This window comes from Chaetodon trifascialis, chromosome 13 (genome assembly GCF_039877785.1).
Source record: "Chaetodon trifascialis isolate fChaTrf1 chromosome 13, fChaTrf1.hap1, whole genome shotgun sequence".
Lineage (NCBI taxonomy): Eukaryota > Metazoa > Chordata > Actinopteri > Chaetodontiformes > Chaetodontidae > Chaetodon > Chaetodon trifascialis.
Window position 1 is genome coordinate 10,260,948 of NC_092068.1, and position 26,572 is coordinate 10,287,519.

Sequence of the window (26,572 nt, forward strand, 5' to 3'; positions counted from 1 at the left end):
GCGGGAAAGCACAAGTGTTGCTGGATAGCTTTACTGTTGGAGAATGTGTTTACGAATGACCATCTCCCTCCCAATGAAGAATGTGGAGGATGTGTCGACACTGAAAGGGAGATGGTTAATTTTTGCGCTGCCCTGTCATAGATTTAGCTTTGTTTGGCTTCTCTGGCTCTTTGAAGGCCTGCAGCCCCGGGCTAAAACAGTTTTGGAAAAACTGTTCAGTCATAATGTGACTGAGACTCATTGCATGACTGTTGGAAGTCCATTTTAGGGAGGATGAATACGTGCCATCCTTTCAGCCTCCTGCTGAGAACTTTTGAAGACACAGAAGCATTTTTGTAGTGACAACCTGTGTTATTAACTCACTGTGTTTCTCCTCAGTGCTACCACAGCTATTATTATTTATGTGAGTGGCTGCTATGTGGGGACTGGTCTGTAAATAGAGAGGCATGCCTGTGGCAGAGTTACCTGCCCTGCTCTGTGTTACTGGGCGTGAGGCAGGCTGGGATTAAGGCGAGGGGGAAACGGAGACCTGTGACAGGAACAAAGGAATTCCAAGGCCCAGGCTGGAAATGGATCCTGATCAGAGTCGCCACTCCAGCCAGCCTGCCCCTCTCCCCACTCGCCCTCCTCCTCTGGCCCCTGCTGGGCAACCCCCTTTCCCCTGGTGCTTTGTGGTGTTGCTGTGGCTCTTTAAATCCTTCCTGAAAGCCCCTGGCCTTACTCAGCAGCAACACATAGGACAGTCTGACTCCACTGTTAACCTCCCCTCCCTGTTATTGAACACACACACGCACACTTTCATTCTTTTCTTTTCTTTTTCGTCCTTTGCTGTATTCTTCTCACTTTCTCCTCTTCTCGCCTCTGGCCTCCACGCCTGCTCTTCTCTGCTCTCCTCATGTCGTCTCTTTATGTTTTCTCACTTTCTCTCCTTCTCCCTCTCCGCAGGGTCAGCTGCAGTCTCTTAGGACACAACCACAATCCCCGCCATAGCTGTCACACCACACTCTTTTCCCATATAATTAGGGCCTGAGCCTGAGCACGGATCGCATTCATGTGACTGTTCCACTTTACCACAATCTGGTCTGGGAGATGGCACACACTCTCTTGAACTCATGCTAAGTGTTCAGCCTGACCAGAATGCCTTGCTTTAAGAATGACTGAAACGTTTCAGAAGATGTCGCTGTTTGTCTCTGCTCTTTGCTTCACTTTGAAAGAAGTGGGCCTATGTCGTGTGCTCTTGAGAGCTCTGTGGTTTTTCCTGAGGACAGATGTCGTTGTAGCTGTGTGCCAAACTTGCCCTGTGCTGTCAGGAAAGGCTAGCCTAAGATGGCCTTAACAACAGCAGCACAGTTTAATTTTAGACATTAATGCTTTCCAGGCATTTTGTTTGCATGAGGTCAGTGCGTTACATCAAACATTTTTTTTAAATGTTGAATAAAACTCAGAACTTGAGTCAAATTTTAATAATTTCATCATGACCTTAACTACCTGTTATCATTAGTTACTGGTAGCAAAACCTAGATAGTCATGTGTGCCATGTTTCATCTCTTTGGATTCATGAACATAGGCTAGCACATTTGCAGTAGAGCTGCAATAAAAAGTCGATTAACCAATCAAAAGACAATTAATTGTCAACAACTTTGTTTGTTTCAGTCATTTTTCAAGCAAAAATGTCAAACATTTTCTCGACTCAGCTTTTTAAATGTAAGGATTTGCTGCTTTTCTTTGTCGTATACGATAGTAAATGAAGAGCCTTTGGGTTTTGGACCGTTTCTCACATTTTTTGGGGGACATTCTACAGACTAAACGATTAATGATTAATCGTGATAATAATTAAATAATCGTTAGTTGCAATCCTTATTTGCAGAGGACCCAGCAGACAACCTGCTTCCAATGAGACTTTGTTTCAAGTTTCAAAAGACCAGCGCGGTGCATAACTCAAGTCCACAAACTGCTCTGCACAACATTAATCCAAAGGAGCTTAATGCAAAATAAGCAGTTTGCATCGTCCTCATTCTGAACGCTCTTTTAATATAAACAGAGGCAGAGCTTTGAGAGATTTGTGGCCTCTTGGACTAATTAAGATAAAATGATGATTAAATATGACATTTTGTATTGTGACTGCATTTCTCTCATCAGATGTTTCTGAGAACTCGATTTTTTTTCCCTTGATAATTGTTCTGTGCTCCAAAGTGCTCCCCACCACTTTAGTCACATGCTGCATTATGGGTTGGCCTGAGCTACCATGCTGCGGCGTATTTTGTAACTGCGATGAAGGGGTCACCCAAATGTTAAATTGAACACTCATGTGCAAATATTGTTTCAGGTGGACGTTGTGCAGGATGATAAGGCACAGTGCTCTGCTACAGCCGTAGTTACAGTTACACACAGAGAGTGATGTCCTTCCAGGAAAGCCCCCACTTACATATGGGTAACTTCCTCATGCTCTCTCATCCTTCACCACTCCACCCCTCTCTCTCGCTCTAAGCCCCCTACTCTCCACCCACACTTGAGGACTGAGGGAGGGGGTCCACATCAAAGCAGAGATGTCAAAAGAGCAGGATTCTCAGGCACTGATGTCTGACTGTCCTGCTGATTCAACTCCTGTTCATAAAGGGGTTTGCGTGGGAATTGCAGTTCTCCTGACATACAGTCACTGCATTTACATGCACCCTCGAAACACGGTTAATGGCATAAATCAGGTTACAGCAGGAAATCGGAGAATGCACTGCAATAACCAAGTTACTGAAAAACCTGCGTTTACATGCAGCTGGTGGGTAATCAGATTTCTCATCCCTCTCAGTGCCATGTTTTTGAAGCAGTGCTGGCATAATTTAAGTGCATTAATGATATATAATACTGTAGCCTGGAGAGCATTTTTCATTTTTGGTGGAAACATTTGGACTAACTGACTGAGTGGCCACTCATTTTTTCCTTGTTGTGCACATGCCTGAGTTTCTAAAATAACCTTCCATTCATTGGTGGAAACCACCTTATTTAGACTTATTTATTTCTGCTTTAATTTTGGTCAGGCTTTGGATTTAACTTTTTTTTTTGCACACAAGGATGCATCAGTACAAGTTATCATCTTACCTTCCCTCTGTTGGCAAGGTTGCCATGGCGATGCTTTCCTTATGTGTCAGAAGTATCTTCATGCACATCTGCTTTTATGAAATATCTTGTTTGCATTACATGAAAGGAATCAGGTAACCTGAGCAGATAGCTCAGAGTATCCAGGTGCATGTAAATGCACTGAGAAGCTATTCCTGTTAAAGGCCTGGGCCCACTGTGGTCAGCCTAATGCATGGCCAGGACCTGCTAGAAACCTTATGGATTCCTGCAGGAGTCACGGCAGTGTGGGCTGCCCGGAATGCGGATGGTGAGAAGAAGTAAGCGATGTTTTCTATGGCTGTTTTAATGATCTCCTCAGGATATGACTGAAGTTAATGAAATCTGTTCCATGGGGGTTTACCTTTGACCTTGGACTGAATGCCTCTCACCCCTGTCTGTTCCATTTTACAGTCCTAGTCGCTCTGGATGCCTTTTGGTTTGTTGACTTTTCTTTCCTCTCATTGTTTTCCCAGGAAGCGGTGAAAGCTGCAGGGCTGTGTGCGTGTGCGTGTGTGTGTGTGTGTGTGTGTGTGTGTGTCTCGAAAGTACAGTATTCTAGTCTTGGCACCAGCCCTGTGGAGTCTGTGTCTCTTTTCTGCAGTTGTCCTGCGGTATGTTACAAGATGGTAGAGGACTCTACATACAAGCGGTTACAATATTATCTACCACATTTCTGAAAACATGGCGTGCTGGCTTGTTTACTGTTTGATTTGACCTGTCATAATATTGTTGTGCATTGGGTTTCAAAAAAATTAAGCAAGACCATCTTCTCTTGAAGGAAGTACAAATGAAACCCTTTAAAGTCTCTACTCTGCAGATTTGGGTATTGCACCACTGTAGGCCGCAGTTGCCACAGAAAGGGGCCACTCATTCCCAGAGGAGGCACTAGCAAACTGTTTGTGAGAGAGAAACATGAATGTAAGCTTAGCACGAGAGAACCCGGGCAGAGGGCCAAGAGCAACTCTGCGCTGAGCAGGACGTTATAAAGTTGGAGCAACAGCTGATGTCTCGGGCCATGGTGTTGCACTGGTTCCCAACTCTGTGTCCAGACGTCCCTGTCAAACTTGTCCTGGGAATTGGCAAGCTCAACCCACCAGGGAAAGCAATGAGAATAGTTGCAGAGCTAGACATGAGGCTAAACGAACTAAATCAAAGCTTCTAAAAACATAGAAAGCCATGAATGTGCAATGAAAGATGCTTGCTTCCTGGTCCCCCCTGAACCCAGAATGGGCAGAGAAAACAAAGATACAGATCTGCATTCCTCTCTGGGTAGACATCCAGAATGGGCGATGCTTGATCACTGCTTTGCTATTTAAAGAATAACACAATATCTTGATTTTTTCCCCAATAAAGGAATGTAACTGTTGTTAACTACAAACATGCTCAACATACCATACAGTGTGTTAATCCAGTTTTCCTTCGGGATTAATAAAGCACTCTATTTAAAGTGTGTTTGCTTATCCAGTATTACTGCATACTTCATGTGCACGAAGTATTAAAGGGGCAGACTTCCAAGAACTCCAACTCTAAACACAATTCAGTGAGAGTGGTGCTCCTAAAGTCTGTGTACTCATCAATCTAACATTAACATGTGTCTCCTGGTTCAACAAGATGTCCACCCCTTACAATGCAGTCCTTAAGTATTTGGACAGTGACACTTTTTTGTTGTTGTTGTGAGTGGCTATGTCAACCACCTGACCTCAGTCCAACATGTGTTTCACTTGCTGAAGATTAGACTTAAGCCCTAACAGCCCCCCAAACAACCAAAAGCAAAGATGGCTGCATTAGAGGCCTGGAAGACCGCCACTAGCTAAGTTCCTGAGCTGATGTCAGTGGCTGTTACACTTCAGGCAGTCATTGAGAGTAAAGGATCTACAGCTGAAAAATACCAAACATTTACTTATGTAGGTTTTTATTTGTCCAATTGCATTATTGATAAAAATATACTACACACTATGAATCAAACATGGATGTTACATTAGTGTAACATAACATTAAAATGTGAACAAGGCTCTAGACTGTAATGGTATCAACACATTATGAAGCTGATGCATAGTGAGTGGGCAGAAAAGCGTCATTTGATGCCAAGCCTCACACAAAATGAATGCTTATTCTTGCTCAATCTCCTTTTCATTATGCCGATTAGAGATTTGTTTTTGTTCTCTCTCTGAGAGATTTCACTGTGTCTTCCCAAATCTTGATGAAGCTGTTCAAGGTGAATTTTGCTGGAGGCTAAATTTCTACTTAATGGGGAGCAGATCCATTCCCACTGGTGCTAAACTGACAAGTGTTTCAGCCTGTCACCTGGGTAACAATTTTACCCTGTTATCTTGAGAAAAATATTGATTGTAATTGCTTAGTGTCATAGTAACACACAGGTATCCATATTTCGAAATCCTTAGTAATCTGTTCATTTGTTACTTCGGTTTCATTTACACTGGACTCAGCTATTAATTGTGAGGATTTATTCTTAGTTGACAGACTGAGCTAATTTTGTTTGAAATAGATTTGACGGTTTTATGAATGTATTGCTTCATTCATTTATGTAGGTTTTGTATATCTTTGAAGTATAAAGAGTAAAAATAAAGTAGTGGCCCTGGCTGGTAATTTAACCACAAGCACAGAGAAAAAGAAAGCAGAGGTGGTGCCATTAATCACTGCAAGTGGACTTAAGCGTATACCTGTGGCAGTTTTGTGGCAAACTGTCTCCGTAATTGCACGTCATCATCCTAAGAATCACAAGACTGCTTCTTTTTGAAGATGATAATTACATGCTTTGTGCTGTTGCTGAGATGACATCAGCTAACAGCTAAAGAAGGATGTTCACGGGGCCCCCTCACACTTGTGTGTGGGCCAATGCTGTTAACATGCTATCTGCTCTGTGTGTTGTATGTTCGTGCTAATGCAGTGTGGAACATATTTGTCGTGGGTGTAGGTCAACTTTTAGAGGAGGCTTGTGTTAGCTTTATTGATGAGAGACTGACAGTGTTGTTGCTGAAAACCTCCCCTCTTCAAAAATGTCAGCTTTTCAGACAAACAGGCAAAGACAGCCTTGTTTTTAGCTTGATGACAGTGCATATTTGACATTATCCAGGGAGTTCTGAAAGAGCTTTGGGTGCAAGAGGTCAGGATTTTCTCAAACTGTGCAAGACAAGTAATCCTTAAATTGGAATTAAAATACAAAACTCCCCATAATTAGCAGGTAACGAGGTTTTAACGTGGCAACAGCGACGTGAGAAAGCCAAATAAGAATAAGAAATTAGAGAAAGGTGGTGGGAAAGTTAAACATTTTTACAGTCACTGCATCAAAAAGAGGAAAAGGGCACTAAGTAGGTACCAGAGTGAACATGCTCTGTCAGGTTCCCAGCACTGTTGTCCTGTTTACAAAGAACAACTGCATAGCGTGTTAGCCAGACCCTTGCTTTAAGTCAACAAATTCCTACCAGATTAGGCAACAGGCCGCTGTTTCTGCCCAGCACATCTTACATACCATGACAAACATTCCATGACAAATAGAGCTGAGGCCCGGGCCATGGTTTCTTTGCTCATGCCAAACTGGGAGGTCAGTTAAATGAAAACCGAAATGAATAGTTTCTCTCACCATGAATGAGTTAGCTGGTTCTGGAAATTGAGGCTTTGTTTTTTGTGTTAAGGAGCAAGAGCTGCTATAGTCCTACAAGTTTGATCTCTTGTCCCGCTTTCATTTTAAGTCATTAAAAAATTGTAAGTTTCTGCAGCATGTGATGGAAGTAGTGCCAGTTGTGGAACTCTTCACATGAAGGGTTTCATATTGGATCAGGAATATTTTCCTAGTTTGTCCTTAGATTAACCGCTTCCTCTGATTGAGGGATATATGCATGACCAGGAAATTATTTAATTGCTCACAGTGGCTGTTTGGTGGCATGATGGTGAATTAAATGATGCCACTGGAACACCATCCAGAAAGCCCCATCTAAAAGTTGCCCACAGGTGTAGCTTTCAAGCCCCGGTGATGGTCTCACATGTGCAGTCATTTTTCTTTGGTGTCCTTCTGCTTTTTTTGACTTGTTTTCTGTTTATTTTTTCATAGGGAAAAACTTCAACCTAGTTGCCAATTTCCTGGAGCGGCACATCAACCTCAGATGTATTGCCAAGGAGCTCTATGGGGGTACGTAACTTACATGTTTTCAATAAATCAATTTCCGCTCAAATGAATCAGAAATAGACATCTCAATGATTCTTACTTAACCAAATTTCCCACAGAAGGAGCAAGTCAACTGTGGTCTGCATGTTGATTTTTCTCCCCCTCACTTGTTTTTATGTCCTGTCCCTACCTGCTCGGGGTGTTGTTGAGAACAGGCAGCCATTAAGTGGTTCCCTTGAGAGGCTACTGAGAGTGGGAGAGAGAAAGATTGGAGGGCTGTCTATGGACGGCAGTGAGAATCTATCTCCATGGCCCATCAAGTGCCTGTGAACCCTGACCACCTTTTCATGGGACCAACATGGCTCTCTTCCTGCCAGTAAAGTTAATATCTGCTCCCGAGGGGCCTGGATGTTAAGGCAGCACTGACCTGCTGCAGACTGAGATGATGGCTTCTCTCAGCAGGTCCATTCCACATCAAATTAGACCTGGTCTCCTGGGGTCGAAGGTCGTGTAATTCGGTCCATTGAGTTAGCTGTACATAGTGGTTAGGTCATGTCAAAATTTCTCTTAGCTATAAAACAGATGTTTAAAAGTCTTTTGACTAATTATATGTTGCAAAATGCCAAGTTTATTTGGTCCTATTTGGAAGGCTGAAAATGAGGAAATGAAGACTGGATATTTCCATAATGCATGAAAAAAAAAATCCGTAGATGGCCAAAATGACTAGTTTTGTTTCTTCTTCTTCTTTAACGTTTATTGGTGGTTGGCAAAAAAATGGTTTTGTTTCTCGTTCACTATCTCTGCTTCTTCTACTTTATTATAGCCATGCATATCTTAGCCAAAACTGCCAACTTCTGCTGAAACTACACATTGCGTAGCTCATTTGTTCTAAACCAGTTGTTCTTTTTCAACAACAACAGCAACAAAAGTTTTCTTCAAATTCCCTTGAGAATTAGATGGAAACACAGTTAGAGACAGTTTTTCTATTCTAGTTCTTCAGTTGGGCAAATGTTAATTTTGTCCTGAGGTTGGCATTCCAGGAACAGCCCTGCCATTCAAATTAAAAGGCTTATTTCATTAGGTAGATAAATGTGTTTAGCAAAATTTCATGGCAATCATTCCATTCGACTGTAAAATATGATTTATATAAGCTTTGAATTGGCCGTGGTTCAAAAGAAACGCTTGCAGAATGTACAAAATCAAGCAGGTTCATGCACTGGAAAGCATGAAGATTTGTATCTCTTTAAGTTAACATTTGGGCCTGATCATGGCCTGAGAATTCATCTTCAAAAGCCAAGAATTTCCAAAGCAAATCCATCCATCCATTTTCTATACCACCTATCCCTTTCGGGGTTGCGGGGGGGCTGGAGCCTATCCCAGCTGTAACGGGCGAGAGGCGGGGTACACCTTGAACCGGTCGCCAGTCGATCACAGGGCAACACACAAGACAAACAACCATTCACACTCACACTCACACCTGGGGACAATGTTAGAGTCATCAATTAACCTAACTAATCTGCTAACTTGCAAAATTGTTAAATATATGGTACTGAAATGCTTAATTATTTCTCACAAGAGGCAGCTTGGCAGACTTCATACCTGTTCGGTCGAAAAATGAAAGGAAAAACATTTCTCTACAGTTCAGCGCTGTAGTGGAGTAATTTACCCACAAATCTGAAAATGCGTGTGTCACAGAGCACATTTGAAGGTGCCTAAAGAAATGGTTACAAAGCACCATGTAGCATTTCTAACTCTAACTTTTCATGACTAAGAAAACATGAGCATGTTGTCATGGCTGCTTAGCTGCCTGCTGTTTCTTTTATATGTTGATTGTAATGTCTTGCTTTGTTTATTGTTTTGTTTTTAATCTAGCGCTGTGTTGTTAGAAGACCGCAAGGGATTATTGTGTTTTCATCCTCTGTGATTTTTAATGTATGTATTGACTGCAGTGCAGTGTTATATTTGTTTTTCATCATTAAATAAATTCATCCATTCATTCATAAAATGAATGTAATAGTATTGTTTCTGTAAATGGTCTTTGCCCTTTGAAGCCGATGAAATGATCGTATTACTCCCAGGAGCCATTGTTAGCATAAAATTTCCTAATATTTCATGCCGCTAACGTGGCTCATAAAGCTCTGCAATTATCTGTAAACTGCCATTTTCTCCCTGGTCTGAGGCATTGTAAATTCTTGGTGTTTGTAGATATAAATTCAAAGCTTCACCACAATTCCCCTTGTCTGACTTTGACTCATAATTAGAGGTGAGCCCACGTTATTAACCAGCATGGTCTGTGTTGTTTCTTTGCCTGCCTTCAGATTTGCGTGTGTTTCCTGAACGTTATGTTGTGTGTGTGAGCTGTCCAGAGGATGCCTCAGCACACCATGGAAACCCGAGCCCGGCCGCAGTGAGTGCTGTTTATACTCCTCTATTTCCTCTTCCAGTCGCCTGGCAAAAAGTCCTGCATGCGTCTGTGTGCTATTATAGGGACGTGTTGCCAAATTGTGCTCTCACTTTATACTGTATATGATGATCTCCTGTTTGGGAGGGGCGTTCAGAGACCTAGTGAAGGAGGCGGGAGGATGGCAGGGGGTTGGGTGGAGCGAGGTGGGGTCCAAAGCTGCAGAGTCACCCCTTCTTCAGAACGTTCCTGCTCCCACATTCTGCCATTTCACCTCAGCTGTGACTTATGTTTTTTGTCAAACTCAAACATTTTGTGTATTTTAGGTCTTAAGGAAGTCTGCATAATTTTCAGACACTCGCAATCTGTTTTGGAGAAATGTGGCAGGCACTGCAGTCATTGTCAAGACATAATATCCAGTCTCAGTTTTGTCTAACTTTTAACCGCCTCACTATACATTTAGCATAATATATCATTAATAAATAATTTTCTCCATTATACAGCACATCATGCATGGGTCAAAAGTACCATAACAACACTCTCGATCTTTCTGTTACACGTACATTATGGGTTTTTAAGGGAGAATTCAGTCAGTGTGATTGTATGCAGTTAAACATCACGTCTTGATTGATTGGACTCAGATAAAGTTGTATTCCGTGCATATTTAACGTCCATGCTGCGTATATTATGTTGCACTCAGACCTACTACTGTAGTTCTTTTTTGTCTATTCATATTAGAGACAACTATCCTTTGGTCAGTGCTCATTTGATCCCAGAGTCCCAAGAGTATTCTGGGAAATGGTGGTGGAACCGCTCACCTTGGCACTCACATCAAGGACAGACATCGCTCCCATCACATCCCATGATCAGTGGCCTGCTGTTTTTCTATGGGGTTTTTGCTATTGTTTCCCTTTGAAACGTCTCTGCACTCTCCACAGTTTGGCTTCCAATGAAAGCAGTGATTGTAATATTTTTAGTGGAGCAACACAGTCGTCAGTGAAAAGTTCAGATTGTGTAACCAATTTTCCAGTTCAAGGAGGCATTGCTGTCGATTGCGTTCCTATCCTCAGGATGTGGTTCTCTGGGCTCATACAGTACAAGCAGAGGGAATTGGAGGGTGGGAGTCTTGTGGTGGAGCTCTCACTAGCCCAACCTCAAACGTGGTTTGTAAGGGAAAGATACCAGACAGCAAGGCTAAAGTTTTTCACATGACAAAAACAATTATTTGTTTACGTCCCTCGCTCTGCTCTATTTTGTCAGAAAGGGAGTTTTTTCAAGAAAATGTTGCCAAGAAAGTCAAAAATCAAATGAAAAAAGTTTGTTCCGTGAGTCACAACTGATGCACAGCATAATAATGTTGCTGTCTAATGGGGTCTTTGTCAAAGTTGATCACATGTTTAAAAAAGGGTCTTTTTATCCCTCAACTCTTGACAGCAGGAGCCTGCTCGTCCCAAAAAAATGCCATGTTTCCCTGCCTTTCAGGAGGCTTTGGTTGTTGTTAGGAATCAGTTTGTGTGACTTGTTGAACAAAAATCCTTAACCACAGTGGAAATGTAGACTCATCAAATTAGCACTTCTCATAAGGTCAGGGGGTTATGTTATGAGGGAACTAAGGTGACATCATGGTTGGCCTTATGTCCTGTGAAAGCCAGTGGCTCTCTCCCACACTTGAGAGTGCTGTATGTCTCTTGTATACTGTGCGTCACATTTTCAGCTGTGGTTCACTTAGAGGAAGAAATGGTGAGACTTAGTCATTTCCAGTGGTAAAGTAGGAGCTAGAATACTAGTTATTATTGATGTTTGGTGTTCAGGCTGCAGTTTGTAGGTGCAGATTTACCACATCTTATATGAAACAGCATAACAGACCATCAAGAGAGAGTTAATTTCTCATTCTTAACACAAACAAATTACATGTCCTGCGATAATTAATAATTTCTCAACAATGGATCAAATGACTAAATGATCAAGAATTATCACTCAACTCTGCAACTGGTCTAAGCAGTGTCTTTCAGCACATTGTTTTGGTTTTATAGCTGCAATTTGACTGTTTTGGTTCAGTTTCACAGTTCTCATTGGTGCCATTTCCAGCAGCAGCGACAGACATCACGTTTCAGTAAGAGGTTCTGATAAGCACACTGTACACCACCTGCCCACCACCAAACAGCAGACAGACAAATTTATTCACGAGCTGGTAAATATATTGGAACATCTAGCAGCAAACAAGATGGGTGTAACATCAGAGTTAAAGGCAAGTGAACATTGGGTTTGCTAACTCGCTTACATGTTTGCAAAAAATCAGTTTAAACAACATCATGCGGGCTGCACGGTGGCGCAGCAGGTAGTGCGCGTGCCTCACAGCAAGAAGGTTGCTGGTTCGATCCCCGGGTCAGGCGGAGCCTCTCTGTGTGAAGTTTGCATGTTCTTCCCGTGCATGCGTGGGTTCTCTCCGGGTACTCCGGCTTCCTCCCACAGACCAAAAACATGCTCATTAGGTTAATTGATGACTCTAAATTGTCCGTAGGTGTGAGTGTGAGTGTGAATGTTTGTTTGTCCTTGCATGTGGCCCTGCAATCGGCTGGCGACCGGTTCAGGGTGTACCCCGCCTCTCGCCCATTGTAGCTGGGATAGGCTCCAGCCCCCCGCAGCCCCAAAAGGGATAGGCGTTGTATTTGTAATTCACTTATCCACCACAATTGTAAATCTAGACAGATGTACAATGTGCGTTTGTTATAATTACATAACTTATGATCAAAAACTAACGGGCTGAAAACTTTGCTAATGCAACCAGACATCAAGCAAGTGCACTAACACAAGACATAGCAAGCTAATATTCCTTACTAGCCAAACAGCAAGCGTCTTGTCATCTGTCTTGTCCTTTTACTCTCCTCTTACTACTCTAGCCGTTTACTCTTCTCTGGCTTGCTCAGGCTCTTAGCTTCCTCCGTCAATGTCCTCTTCAGTCTCTTTGCCTCTGTCATAATGTCCTTTGAGGCTGCTCAGCCCAGTTCAGTCGCCCGCTCACCCAGCTCTGGTTCTGGTGCCCAGTCCGGCGCCGCTCCCCACCATTTCCCACCTGGAAATCTTCTCCCCCCAGTGGTCCAACGCTCCTGTGCTAGCGCTATAAACACCAATACTTCCACAGTGCTCTGATCTCCCTGTCTGGTCCAGGCAGTCAGCTAGCCGTGTGGTTAACTGAGCTAACTAGCTAATGTCAGCTATAGTTTGCAGTGGTTAGCATTTACTTTAGCAACAAGTTATGTTATCTGTCCATCAGGAAACTCCACAGACAGTTGAGGCAGAGAAGCTGAGTACATCAGAGGGAAAATATTTTCTCCATAAAATATGATCCAGTTTCACCGACATAGTTGGTAGTGTGTGATGCAGTGCTATAAAGCTTTATGCGCTACTCATGGTAGATCGTACCCACTCACCAAAGTTACATAGTTTTGTTTGCTGTTCTTTCGGAAGTTCGCTTTGTTTCTGTGGCAACTGTCAGACAAATACAACCGCAACAGAAAAGACATTATAATTAAAGACAGACATTTAACGACAAAGAATAAACATATCTGACATGCCACAGACACCCGTCGCCAAGCGTAGAGACTGCGCAAGAACAGGCATTCAGGGTACGAAAGGACAACAGCACTACTCTCCCTATTACAAGTCATTGTACCATCAAGGTGATATTGAAGTTGTTATTTTAAGGTAAAAAAGTTACACAATGTTGCGTTAATGTATGCGTAATGGTTAGCTACACCTCCAAACAGGTTGATGCAAATTCAAATGCATGTTGAAGGTGGAGGTATGCTTGAAACAACCCAGTTTGTGCGATATGCTGTCCATATATGTCCTATAAGACAGTTTTCTCTGGGAGGCATGAATGGTGTTTCATTAGATTATACACACAAAGAAGGAAAGAATTAGCTGTGTAAACACTGAAAAAAGAAAAGGTCTGTTTATTTTCTCACTTCCATCACATGGCCAATCACTGCATGAAGTCCACATGAACTAATGGGGGACATTGTTTGACCATCAGAAAAGTGCTTTGGTTTGAGCATAGTGAAGCCTTAAAAGTCATGACTGTCATGTGGAGGAGTTGTTGGGTAAAATGAATCCTGATCTGATATTTGGTCTATTAAGAGATGAATGTCTGATGTGTATAACTGTTCCCTGATGTGCTCATTCTGTTACAAGCTAGAAACCAACTGACTGTTGGTCTGCAGGGATAGGGCCATTGAAATGACTGCGTTTGCATGAGACTGTGGGAAGCAAACATCTCTTAGAAAATGTTATTTTTTTCCTTGACATTTGAAGATTCAAGTCCCTTATAAGAAGTTGCTCCCATTGTGAGTCAGCACCAACAGTGAGGAGGGCAGCATGGGAAGGAAGAGCTAGTGTTTAGGATTGTGGCCGTTGTTTTCTAGTCAGGCACAGAGTGGGCAGCTGAGGTGAGTGGCGTGCTGGGCCGCAGAAGTTTGGATCAAAGGCAGAGCAGATGTGTTTCCAGTCCCCCCCTCTTCTAAGCTCTGGACGAGCCTGTGTGTTTACTCATGACCTCAGCGCGCCTCTGTTCTTCACAGCTCGCAACAGCTAGCAGCAGCACTTTCCCAAGGGTCCAGTGTCTGCTGATCTCCTCTCCACCATGGCCAAATACATGGCCACAATCTTTTACAGTACCTGACCATGTCCCTTCATTCCAACCTGTCCAAAGTTGCTGTCATGGATATGCACAGAGTCCAAACAGTTAACGGCCTGTCTTAAGCCTTACATATGGGTGGATCCAGAAACCTTTGTCATTGTTGAGGGATAAGAACTGTCCTCTATTTTAGACAAGTATGTGCCCATGCATGTTTGTTGACTTTGTTGCAGGGAAGATGTGGTGAGCTTACACAAACAGGGCATGTTTCCTCTGTGGGAGCAGGGTGGGTGGAAGACGGGGGGTAGAATTTGTGGACAAGTTTCAGAACATCTCTGCAGGAGGTATTTCTGCCCTGACAGTTAAATAGTGTTGTTGTTTCTTGGTGCCAGTTTAGGGATTTTGTATACTGACTTGTGCCATCACAAAGCTGTTCAAAGGCTTCCGGTGGAAAGAATAATTCCATTTTTATAATCGTTTTAAGGGATTCAAGCAATTCAAGTGGTATAAATAATTATTCTTTTGACAAATGAGTTAACAACTGGGTTTATAGGATGGCATCTCTCTGTTCTTGTGTGTGTTAGGTGAGGTACAAGGACAGGGTAACACAAGAACAAACAGTCTGGCTTCCACTGTGGCACATCACAAGCAAATATGAGTTGATGGTTGATCGGAGCTTTCCGTGCTGGCTTGTTTTCTGACTTGTCATCTTGGGGTTTTTTTCTGGTAATTTTCATGTTTCAACTTCAACTAAAGTTTGCAATGCCTCCATGATGGGCTGAGAACGGTCTCTGACCTCGTTGGCCTTTAAAATCCTTGCAAAACCCATTGGATAAACTAAAAAGTGCATGGTCATCAAGCTGCAAAAAAGCCTGTTGTTCTTGGTTTCTGAAAAACTGAATGTTTTTACCAGCAAAATTGTATTGTGCAGATGAATGAGCATTGGCTTTTATGTAGATTATATAGAACCTCTCTTGTATGTCAACATAGCATGGCACTAAATAAGAACAGTCTTTTTTACTAAGAGAGGTTTTGCCATGGAGTTTTAGACTACTTGTAGACTGTTTGGCCGTAGCAGTGCATTACTTTCAAGTGCAGCTGCATTAAGAGATAACCAACATAATCTTCCTATCTGTGTTTCTACCTTATCTTAGATGACAGAGAAGAAACTGTTCATTCCCTGTATTTTATGGAGCCTGTAGTTGGTTATCTTTTTGAAGTTGTTTCCAGGAGTCATCCAGAGTTGGGGCAAGCTATGAGAATCTGTACTGGTATCCTTTTAAAACCAAATGATTCATTCTCTCTGCTCTCCTTGCCCTTTTGCCAGGCTTATCTCTATAATCTGACATCCAGATGTGCTGTCTTGTTGCAGCTCCCGTGGCGGAGCCATGTTGTTTTGGAGGCTCCAGGGCCGGGGAGGGCACTCTTGGTCTACTTTACGTGTTGCATCACGAGAAGTGTTTTGCAGCTTTGTGTGGGGGCGAACAGACTGGCTGGCGGCGGTCGGGGGGTTAAATCCTTGTTGCAGAGGGAGAGGTGGTGGCGACGGCGGCGGGTAGAGGTTCTTATTTACGACTGTCCCTCCCTCCTGTTTTGTGGGACACTCTCCAGCTATTGGGAGTTTGCATCATTCCGTACAAGATTAAGCCACCTCGGTTCCCACACAATACTTACTGTTCTATTCACATAGCATGTGATAATTCTAATGTTCATGCACCAACTCTCCCTCTCCCTCTCCCTCTCCCTCTCCCTCTCTCTCCCTCTCTCTCTCGCTCTCGCTCTCTCTCTGTGTCAATCTTTAATCCCTCCACTTTCTTCTCCTGTAGTTGCCACATACAGAAGTCTAACCCCTGGATCCCTAGTGATTATAATTCATGCACCATCTCGCTCTCTCTCTCTGCCTGGCTCTCTATCTTTCTGCTTCTACTTGCTATGTATATCCAACCTCTTCCTCTCTTCATGCTTCTTCCTTTCCATCAATCTGTTCTTTCACTCTCTCTCTCTCTTGTTCTGTCTCTCGCTCTTTTGAAGTTGTGCCGACAGGAACAGAGAGGCACTAAGCTTTCCCAGAGAACCTCCCATTGGCTTCTTGTTGATTTTTCTTTCAAGTTCATTTTCAAACAGCATTTATTCATATTAAACAGTCGAGAATACATATCAAGGCATTACAATGCAAATGATGGCACCCACATCTTTCTCAGAATTGTTGTTGTTGGGGTGGGTGTGTGAGTGTGTGGGCAAAGGCAAGTTTGTATGTGTGTCACTGTCCCAAATCCAAATCCAAGGCTGGCCGTAGCTCTGGATATGAGAGAGCGTAAAGCCTGAACCTCTGCCCACACTCTAACATGACTCTATCTCTGAACAAAGGGCAGCCTGTGGAGAACTTCCTGTGTGAGGATTCTTGCCTTTGTGGGCATGCTGGAGAGACTGTTGAGGTCAGGCGATATTACTCTGGGGGGTGCCTCTTCTTTTGTTGTACCCCCCTCTAAACACTATTCATTCTGTAGTATCTTGTCCCTTATTTCTTGTCGTCTCCACCTCCTTCCCTGTTGCCCAGCCTCCTTATTCACTCCCCTCCCTCCGTCTGGCCTCTTTATTCTGTCCACCACAGACCAGAGTGCAGTTGCTAGGTCTCAATACCCAATGTAAACCCACAATGCCCCAGCTTACCCTTGCAGCTTGGGACAATTATTTCTTCCCCCTTGTGTTCGGAGTCATATGTTGTCCTGGTATCATGACATGTGGTAAAGGACATTAATGATTTTTTCTCCGTGTTCACAGCAACTGGTGGATGCCAGAGCTTACCACATTGGCTTTCCCTGCCCTGGAGTGCACATTGATCATTTTACCAACCAGTTTATGGAACACTAACGATCTGAAAAATGGCTGATATTAAATAAACATAGCAGCCACAGCCTCGAATTTTCCAAGATTTAACTTGTGTCTGGTTGTATTTTCCCACTGCAGTAGTCTATAGAGTGTTTTTAGCCATGCTAGCTGCACGGCTTTACGGATTGCTATGCTGGTGTGTCAGTCAGTCCACCACTTTGGTCCTGAAATATCTTAACAGCTATGTGATGGATTGCCATTACATTTGGTACAGACACTCATTGTGGCCAGAGGATGAAAGGATGTATTAACTTGTAATAACCCTTAACTTTTTCATATGGTGCAGGGGAGGGGAACATTTTTTCAGTTGAGGACCATTTACATTTTTACATCATCCTTTGAGGATCATACTAAATTATTGAACACATACATCACATTAACCTCTGTGATGATTAGGACTGCTTCTCTTTGGTGAGGCATCTAATGTCAGAGGTTAGTGATGATGATGATACTCGCAGATGGTTTTCCAGGTTTGGGTCAGTCATTCTCGAGTGGAACTATTTTACAAGAGTCAGTTTTGAAAAGAGCTGCTCACAGCAGTTGACTGTTGCTTTGCAGGTCAGTGGTTTTATGTTGTCGGCTGTCAGGCACGTCAGATGGTTCCACATCAGCAAATATGTTAAATTCCTTTTGTTTACTGTTTATGTCTGGCAATCTCTCACCAAATGTGTGAAGGAGTTTTTCGCACAGCAGCACATTTAGATGTCATAGCAGCTTTTGTTCTTGCGGATTAGGAAAATGTACATTGTTTCCTTGCCACAGCTTTAATTTCACTTCAAATGAGTTCACATTTGAGAGCAGAGAGCTGAGAAGCTGCTGGAGCTTGAGGTTCAGCCCTGAGGGGTTCTTGGTAATGTCCATGCAGGTCAAATCACACTGACACTTGCTATCACTGAGTTTCCACATCAGGTTTTCTCTTAAATCTTTGAATTATTCCAGACACTTTGGATTAAATTGACTTTGTCTAGTGTTAGCAGCTCCACAGCAGCAACAAGGCTCTTCTTCACAAGTTCTCCTTCTGAGGTTTCAGCCTCTTAGCTTGTTAGCTTGCTCACTACAAAATTTGCTGCATAACGCAGCTGCTTGTTGGGTGGAGCATTAATTTTATCATAACAGGTTTGTCCTTCATCGTAAAACTTTTTTTATTTTGATTGACAGGCTGTCAACCTTTAAGTTCTGCTCAATTTGCCAGCAGTGTTAGCATTAACCTTCATTAGTAGCCTGTTGAGGCACATCTTGGTGAGATCCAATCTTTGGCCTGTTCCTTGTTCTGCTTCAGAGGGCCCCCTTAGTATGTGGGTACATTGAACTTTCAACTCATACTACCAATTTAACCAACTAAGAATGTGCGTTTTACAGATGGAGTAAAGGTTTGACATGAATAATTATTCATATCTGAAGAGTGTCTGCATTTAAACCAGAGTACTTCTTAAGTCTACTAACCATGAGGTTACCTCCACTAAGTTGTTTTTATCTTATCATCTGTCGTCTGAGATGCTTTTCACCTCATTTTTGCATTTTTCCATTCACACGTATGTTCCTCTGCCTCACTCTTTCATCTTTTAAGTGATCCTTCTTTAATCACCGTTTTAGCTTGTCAACATGGTTTCACCCTTTAGTAATTGTGCCTCAAGCTTCAAGTATCATTCCTAACCTCACACAGCGAAGGCTATGAAACACATGTCACACTATGACAAGCTGGTGATTATTTGCTGGAGCCTTTGAGGTGGTTTCTTTGGACAGTATTAAATGGGGCACTAATTCTTTGTGCCAGCTTGGGCGTTACTCAGCATCTCTGAAGACATTATAGAAAACATTCCTCCTGTACTGTATCATAGTTTGAAAAGTGAGGCAGCAACACTATTTGGAATTCAGGAGAATCAGAAGATAATACATTCATATGAACTCTGTTTATCACACTGGATTATTTTGTCTTTTAATTGTATTTATTATATTATGATTTCTCCAGCAGTCTAGTGAATGTTTTTTGATGCCCAACAATGCCAGATGATGACAGCAGTCTGCTGTGGAGCCAAACCTTTCCAGGACATGCCAGGAATAATATTTTTTGTTTACATCGATTCTATTTGTCCTCTCTAGACTGAGCTGTGCGAACAAAGCAGATCGGAATATTTTTCCAGAGTGGGAGAAACCCAAGAGGCTTTAAACAGCCCCACAAAAACAAAGAAGACTGCTCTTCAAAAGATGTAAGTATGATCTAATGTAGAACTTTCCAACCCCACCAGTCAGAGAGGACATTCAAGTATCTGTTCATATCCTCCTATCCTTTTAACTTTTTCAGAGCCAAACAAGCTAGTGTCCAGCGAGAGCAATGTGTTTCCAGTTCAGAGGATCAGCAGATTGAGCAGAGAGCTTGCCCCAAAAACCAAACAAGGGAACTTGGAGCTGGAGAGTCAGAATCAAGCCCACAAGAGACTGTGTCCACCCCTGGACATAAGGCCCTCCCAGAGGCAGACCACAAGGTGCCTCTTCCCAGTGCCTTAAATGAAGCTGTGGCTCAGAGTGTGACTACTCGAAAGCAGGGCCTGATCCTGGAGCAGCAGACTGAGACGAGTCCTCCAGACAGCATCAACCCAGATGGGGCCTCAGTAGTCTGCCTACCCGAAATTAGTCAGGAGACCAGCAAGAGCAAGAGGTGCAAGCCGAGCGATGTAGGGGAAGACCCTCACCCACAGAGGGCCAAGAGGACGTGCCTTGGAAGACCTTCAGCCACAGTGCAAACTCACTCCACCGAGTGCTTCACACAAACATCCAAGCATGACCCTCTTCCTCTGCCGCCCCTTCCTCCAGCAGAAGCCAAGGCAGAGTCCAAGGCTTTCCCAGTCTCTGAGTGCAAGAAAACCACACTGGAAGTAGAGCTGCTTACTCTAGGGAAACGGGCCCAGAGGCTCCCCCTCACAAGCAATAACACGGCACAGACAAACCAAAACAGGCTGGCCGCAAGTCTGAGGGGCCTATCTGTCAAGCCTGCATCCTCAGGCTCCTCTATTAGTTCCAGATCCACACTCGCAGAGGAGGGGAGTGAAAATGCGCCCAGAACCTCTAGATTACGACGACTGAAGAGGTCCTGAGGGGGAGAGACAAGCTACAGTAAAGATGTTTGACGCCACAGAGATAGAGATGATATTGTGTCAGGCTACATGTTTACCCCATGCAGCCTCCTCAGATGTCATGCATTTGTACACGTGTCACATTTTACTACAATATCTATTCTTTTCACATGTGCTGCACATACAGAGCGCACACCCGCACGCGCGCACACACACACACACACACACACACACACACACACACATACACATTAAATGCTGAACATATTATGGCAATTGATACATGAGCATTTGAGTTACGCTTTGTCAAATACTTGAAACAGACCTTGCCTCCACCCATAAGTAGTGGTGGTCAAGAGAGGCTCGCAAATGAAAGTCAAAAACCTTTAATTGGAGTCTAGATTTGGTTTTGTGTTAAAGATTGGGGATTTCAGACAGGCAGGAGCCATGCAGTACGTCATGGCTTTCAGTCTGAAATACTGGCTCCTACGTGTCTGAAAACTGTCCAGTTTCCCCACTGAGGCTCTGGTGTGATTGATTGCTGTTTCCAGATTTATTTCATCACCCCATTCTCAAAAATGTACGGTTGTAGTTAGATTTCATTCATATACAATTTGCTTAATACTTAGTTGCTAAGCACCTTAAAACGTGTCTTTAAAAGTTGAGAGTAGATTATGCAGCTCTTATGTGAACTTGAACCAAATATGTGTGGGTGTTTGAGCATTATTGAAATATTAGTGGTTTTATGTGGGAATAGCAGGACGTCTACAGTATCACAGGTTCAAATGTAGCTGCTGTCATCGCCCCAACACTCGACAGGGCTGCTCATATCACTCAATTTACCCTGGCCCACAGACAACATGGGCCAATTAGGGGCCAACAGTCACTTATACCCCAATGTAAAGCCCAAGATGTCTGAATACATTATTTTTATTTTACTGGAAAGACATTTTCTGATTAAGATACAATTGTGCTTCCCAGGGAGAAAAAAATCTTTCTGAATCTATGTAGGGCAGTGACAACAGGCTGATAATTCTCAGGAAGCAGGATGAAATAACGTAGATCTCTGCGCATTGCTTCGTTCACACACAGTCCAGACTGGCAGCCAACAGTCAGTCACACCAGGACTGCACGATATGATAAGCGCATTAGTGCAGTGTAGTTAATTTAGTGCATTTCACTTTGAATGAAAAAAATCCAACACTGATGACTTTTGCTGAGGTCTGTACAAAACACGCATGCTCCCTTACATCTGGGGGATAGGATTCGTAGGATGGGGTGTCTCAGCAGCACCGCAGTGCTTCATTTATAATGACACGTTGTGACACATTTTACCTTTATCAAAAATGTTTTTAATCTACTGTGATTTTTATATTGCTCTTGGCCACAATGCAGTTTCAACAATATTTAACACACGTTCCACTTGATGACATGATGTTGCCTGAATATGTTGCTTGTTGTTTTTATTTTCCTGGGAATGTTATGATACAAATACATTTGTTTTTCCTTGGGACAATGTGGAAATATGCAAATATGGCCCATAATTCTCAGGAGGCGGCCAGCATGAAATAACATGTAGATCTCTGCACATTGTTTTGCTCACACACAGTTCAGACTGACTGATGGCAATTTGACAGCAAGTCTGTCCAACAGCAGTGATGTTAATAAACCAGTGCTTCCCTGTTCCCACTCTCTGTCAGTATTCAGGGGTGTAACCTGAGAAGCAGACGGCAATTCTGTTCTTATCAAGACCGAGACACTATGGTGGATTAGTGAAACTCACCCAACTGCTATAAGTACCAATATGTTTAAGGTAATTCTCAAGAGGTGCTGATAATCTCTTGTCTTGCCTTTAATCCTTTTAAACAGATTCTGCAGAGGAGTAGGTCTTAAAATCACTTCAATGTAGGCTTCTCAGGCCTAGTTTGAACGGTTTTAGTTAAGCCTGCTACTTAAACCAGACCAACAAGAGCAACATTGTCTGAGGATCATGAGGAGCGAGGGTATTTTCATCTCCAGGATTGACTTAATACGGCAATGGCTTGCTACAATGTAATTAGCTGTAAACACATTTGGACAGAGACCTTGCTCACATCTATGATGTCTCTCCAGCAGCGGTTCCCACGCCAGCTGCATGAGAAACGTTTCATATGCTCTGACATGTTTGGCTTGATGCATCACAGACAGACGCTTCACTCGCTCTCCAGAACAAAGACAACTTTAATTCTCTTTTCATACAAAATATTTAATAAATATGACTTTCAAAAATATATTGCCAGATCAACACATAATTCTCAAGTTTGTAACACAAAGTCAAAAATAGGACAAAAATGTTGCCATGATCTCAAAGGGTTAACAAATGAGATAAAACATGTTTGTCTTTAAGAGCCTCATTTTTAAAAAGAAACAAATGTGCACAGAAACAAAGCAGATTCTTGCCGAGCAAGGCAGTGTATGTCATCCGATTCTACAGTGTTCCCATTGCCCCCCTACTGTTCAAGTACTCATGGTCTAGCTTATGATATTACGCTGACTAAAGCAGATGGGAATTCTGGCGTGTCATATTGATGTGACTTGCCTTGCAAGTTGGTGGATTTTGACAGCCTTTGAAATGTGTCAATGGGTTAAACTGAAGCTGCTGGAGGATTTTTGTTCCCTTAAAGTATTAAACCATCAGTGGCAAGCAATATGTCTGCCACCATGTCCATCCTTTGCAGCAGCCATGAGCTTTTGTTGTCCTAACCTCACTTGCCTTCAATCAAGGTCCTGGCAACAAATAATGAAATGTCAAATGTGTGAAAAAAAAAACAAAAGAAAAAAAGTATTTCTTTCAGGCGAAAAGTGCCCATCCTTTGTCTTCTTTGAAATTTGGCTTTTATAGAATGCGTTGAAAAAAAAAAATTAAGTCATTGAAAGAAATGGTAGGCTTCCACAGCTATCAAAACCTTCAAACTAGACAGAACATATAAATAAAAAGGAATGATATCTTAAGGCTCTTGATTATTAAGTTAATAAATCAAATATACACAATGATTAATAAAAAAATGTACATATCTACATGTTCTAAATTGACACATAAATTCTTCATATTGGCAGCAACTGCTGACATTGAACCCTCCCCTCCCCCTGCCCCCCCTCCTCCCTCCAAAGAAAAATAAAAATAAATAATAAAGTTGATCTTATTTTTTCTCATTTGACAGTTGCTTAAGTCTAAAGCTGAAAAGGCACTTTTCTCCAAACGGAACTAGAAAGAATTCAAACACATACTAAAGGTCATTAGCTCTAGTGTTGAACACGTCGGGTAGTTTTAGTCATTGTACAACAATTACATCAGGCGCCCCTTCCATGTGTCCACTAAACTGGAAAAAAAAATAGGGGAGGGGGGGTGAAATGCAGAGGAGGACACTTTTGCAACTAGTTCTACAGTGAAATGTATACCAGTGCCTTGTGTTTCCAGCCAACCAAAGCAACTGTCACTGCCAGTGTAAGCCAGCTTGTCAAAACTTAAATTAACACGGGGAATATCTGAAAATACTGAGGGGTCACGACTGACATGACAGTTTACTAACTACACATGCCAAAGCTCCCCCGTTTCACCCACCACCGGGGTGTGAAGGCATAAGGCTTGGTTGCACAGCAACACAGCTGTCTGCTATACAATGTAGTCCATCCTGTTTATGCTGTTTGCTGTCTCCAAGTCTCTGTTGTCCTGTTTATTAGTCCAATTAGGATTTTTGGATGTGGAGTTGGGATTGGAGATGGGCGTCTTCTCGTCCCTCTCCACCAGTGTGTATGCTGGCTGTTTGGCAAAGCGGCCCTTCTGTAAGTGCCTCTCCTTGTCGTCCTCATCCCCCTCGGGATGATTTGTCCTTATTTTGGCAATGATGGAGTTCTTGTTTTCGTAGTCTTTGATGGCCACCGTGAGGCCCACGTGCTTCTCTATAGGGTTCTTGATCTGGTTTAGCTGCTCCCGGACGTTGTTGGTCGTGTTGTCCTCGGAGACAGTGGCCGACGTCCCGTTGTGGTTGCTCTGTTTCCGCCGCCGGCGCATGCACCACAGCAAAATGGAGACCAGCACGAGGACCCAGATGACGATGAAGATGGAGCTGAGGAGTGGCACAAGGTAGTCTGATGGAAAAGAAGAGGATCACGGGTCAAAGAGACGCCACAAATGGAAAAGAATGAAATCCCAGGTCAACCACACACAAAAGGTTTTATTATAGCCCTACGTCAAGGTTGCTAAATCATTAGCATGCTTTCGCCAGTGCAACCTGACCTCTGAGGCCTGAACAGAGGAGGAGGCTGTTTCTATTTGGCTGTGGCGGCAGTCTGCTGTCACTGTGTTGATGAATGGTGGACACATGCAGGAGTCTTAGGAGTCACAGTCCAGCCAGTCACAGTACGAGCCAATCTAAATCCACGAAGCCGAGCAGCTCTGCTCTTTCCATCGAAATGTTGGCTAGATTCTTTTTAAGCTCCATTACAACTGCCGTGAGATGGCAGACCTGGGCGGCCCGAGTTATGTGGGAGGTTCGGAATTATTTTTCACACATGCACGTCTTTCTGTGGTGCTCTGCGTTGCTGCCACATTCAGGGCTCAGTTCTATCTCATCAGATAAAAAAGCAAAACAAAAAAAATCCTCCCACTTATTCCTACACATGCAAGTGTGTGCAAGTCTGGAAACATTAAAGGCAACAACCATAGTTGGAGGCGGTTCATACCAGTTTTGCTGGGGCTTGGCACGCGCACCTCCGCAATGGAGGTGATGATGGTGTTGTTACCACTGCGTTTGCTAACCAGGTCGATTATCCTGTCTGTGATCTCTTTAATGGGGTTCCGGTCCAGGCGATGGTCCTCGGTAGACTGCAAGTGACAGGAAGACGGAGAGGTTTGAAATCTGTTGCTTTATGTTCGAGCTTGTCTGTCACTGTTCACTTGCTGTCAACTGATGACACGAAACAACCAAACCTAAATCCTCCACATATCTCATTAGAAGTTCTAATGCTGTGAAGAATGCATGCTGCAGGCTATAAATCAAAGGGTATTTTTTTTGTTGTTTTTTTTTGATAGAGGCAGACAAACATATGGCAGACTGGGAGTGGGAGGAGGTACTTACGATGCAGACGTGGATCTCGTTGCTGGCTGAGAATGAGGGGTCACAGGTTATTGACACAGAATGCTCCAAGGAGAAATTCTTCACTACGTACAAGCGTCTCAGCTGCTTACACACATCCTCCACAGTCAGACCCTGCGCGTGGAGAAGAAATGAAGCAAATGTTAACGCACATAGAAAAAGCATAGAGGGCAATCAAGACGAAAAAAGGAAGGGCTGGGCCTGCATTGGCAGTAGGTTCAACATGCTATCTGGTTGGGATCCACCTCATTTGGATTAAAGACCACAAACTCATATGCTTGTCACTATCTGCTGTCATGCTTGTTAGGGAACTGGCGAGTGATGATCCTATGTGGTGACAGAGTCGCCAGTGGTCCTGTTCAGCTCACATCCATACAATCCTGAGATTAATCGTGCAGCGCGGTCGGGTTAAGAGGGGATTGGCATGAGTCGCAAAAGTCATGAATGCCTGATTCTTAAAAATGTAAAAACTTGGATGCAGTCAACAAAAAACAGGGAGAGGAGAGAGAAGTATCCCTGCATTTTTCTCCCTGGAAAACATTTGGATATGTGACCGAATTGTTCAGGAGTCTTAGACTAGAAATCCTTCTGCCCAGGAGAGATGGTCGAGCACTTCTGAAAACCTGATCTTTCACAGTTTGCTGCTCACAATCATTTAACAGTGGCGGCAGAGCAGAGCCATGAAAAATGACCCCAAAACCCTTTAATTTAATCTCTCCCTCCCTGGTGCCTAGGTAACTCACTCGAGGCATGGTCTCCTTGTTAAAGGTGAAGGTGATGTTGGCGCAGCTGTTGTCCTGGTAACTGGAGCTGGGGTGGCATTTGGTGGGAGGCGGGGGAGGGTTGGTGCGCCAGCACTCGCCGACGCCGAGGCAGGGCTTCACAAAGCAGTGGCCCTCCCTGATGGGGATGCAGCTCTGGCCTGAAGGACACCCGCCTCGTCCTTTGGCACCCATGTGGCATGATGTGGGACCACACCACATCTGGAGAGAAAAACATGAAGAGGAAACCGTGTTGAGACTTTTCTTTAAAATAACAAAGCGGAACACGACTGAGGCTAATAGCAGGCTAGCAGTGTGGCACTGGGTACCGCAAAGTCTGTCGGCCTGAGTAAACTTAGTAAAGACATTGATGCCCCGTCGGGATGAATTATGGTAACCCTGATTAACCCCCTGATTTTTCATTTAGCAGGACAAGATTTCACTC

General features: G+C 43.3%; 2 protein-coding genes across 2 annotated transcripts in view; one reads left to right on the forward strand and one right to left on the reverse strand.

The window, feature by feature from the left end:
* The window catches only part of slx4ip (SLX4 interacting protein), a 32,605-nt gene extending 12,353 nt beyond the window's left edge, over positions 1-20,252 (forward strand). The window contains exons 4-7 of the mRNA XM_070978356.1: positions 7,181-7,258; positions 9,553-9,641; positions 19,261-19,367; positions 19,463-20,252. Coding sequence (XP_070834457.1) covers positions 7,181-7,258; positions 9,553-9,641; positions 19,261-19,367; positions 19,463-20,252 — 1,064 coding nt within the window. The remainder of the gene's footprint in view (positions 1-7,180; positions 7,259-9,552; positions 9,642-19,260; positions 19,368-19,462) is intronic.
* A 2,181-nt stretch (positions 20,253-22,433) lies between these two features.
* The window catches only part of jag1b (jagged canonical Notch ligand 1b), a 28,014-nt gene continuing 23,875 nt past the window's right edge, over positions 22,434-26,572 (reverse strand). Inside the window, exons 23-26 of the mRNA XM_070977950.1 lie at positions 26,110-26,349; positions 25,349-25,480; positions 24,954-25,095; positions 22,434-24,359 (exon numbers count right to left, since the gene is read on the reverse strand). Coding sequence (XP_070834051.1) covers positions 23,884-24,359; positions 24,954-25,095; positions 25,349-25,480; positions 26,110-26,349 — 990 coding nt within the window. The 3' untranslated portion in view covers positions 22,434-23,883. The remainder of the gene's footprint in view (positions 24,360-24,953; positions 25,096-25,348; positions 25,481-26,109; positions 26,350-26,572) is intronic.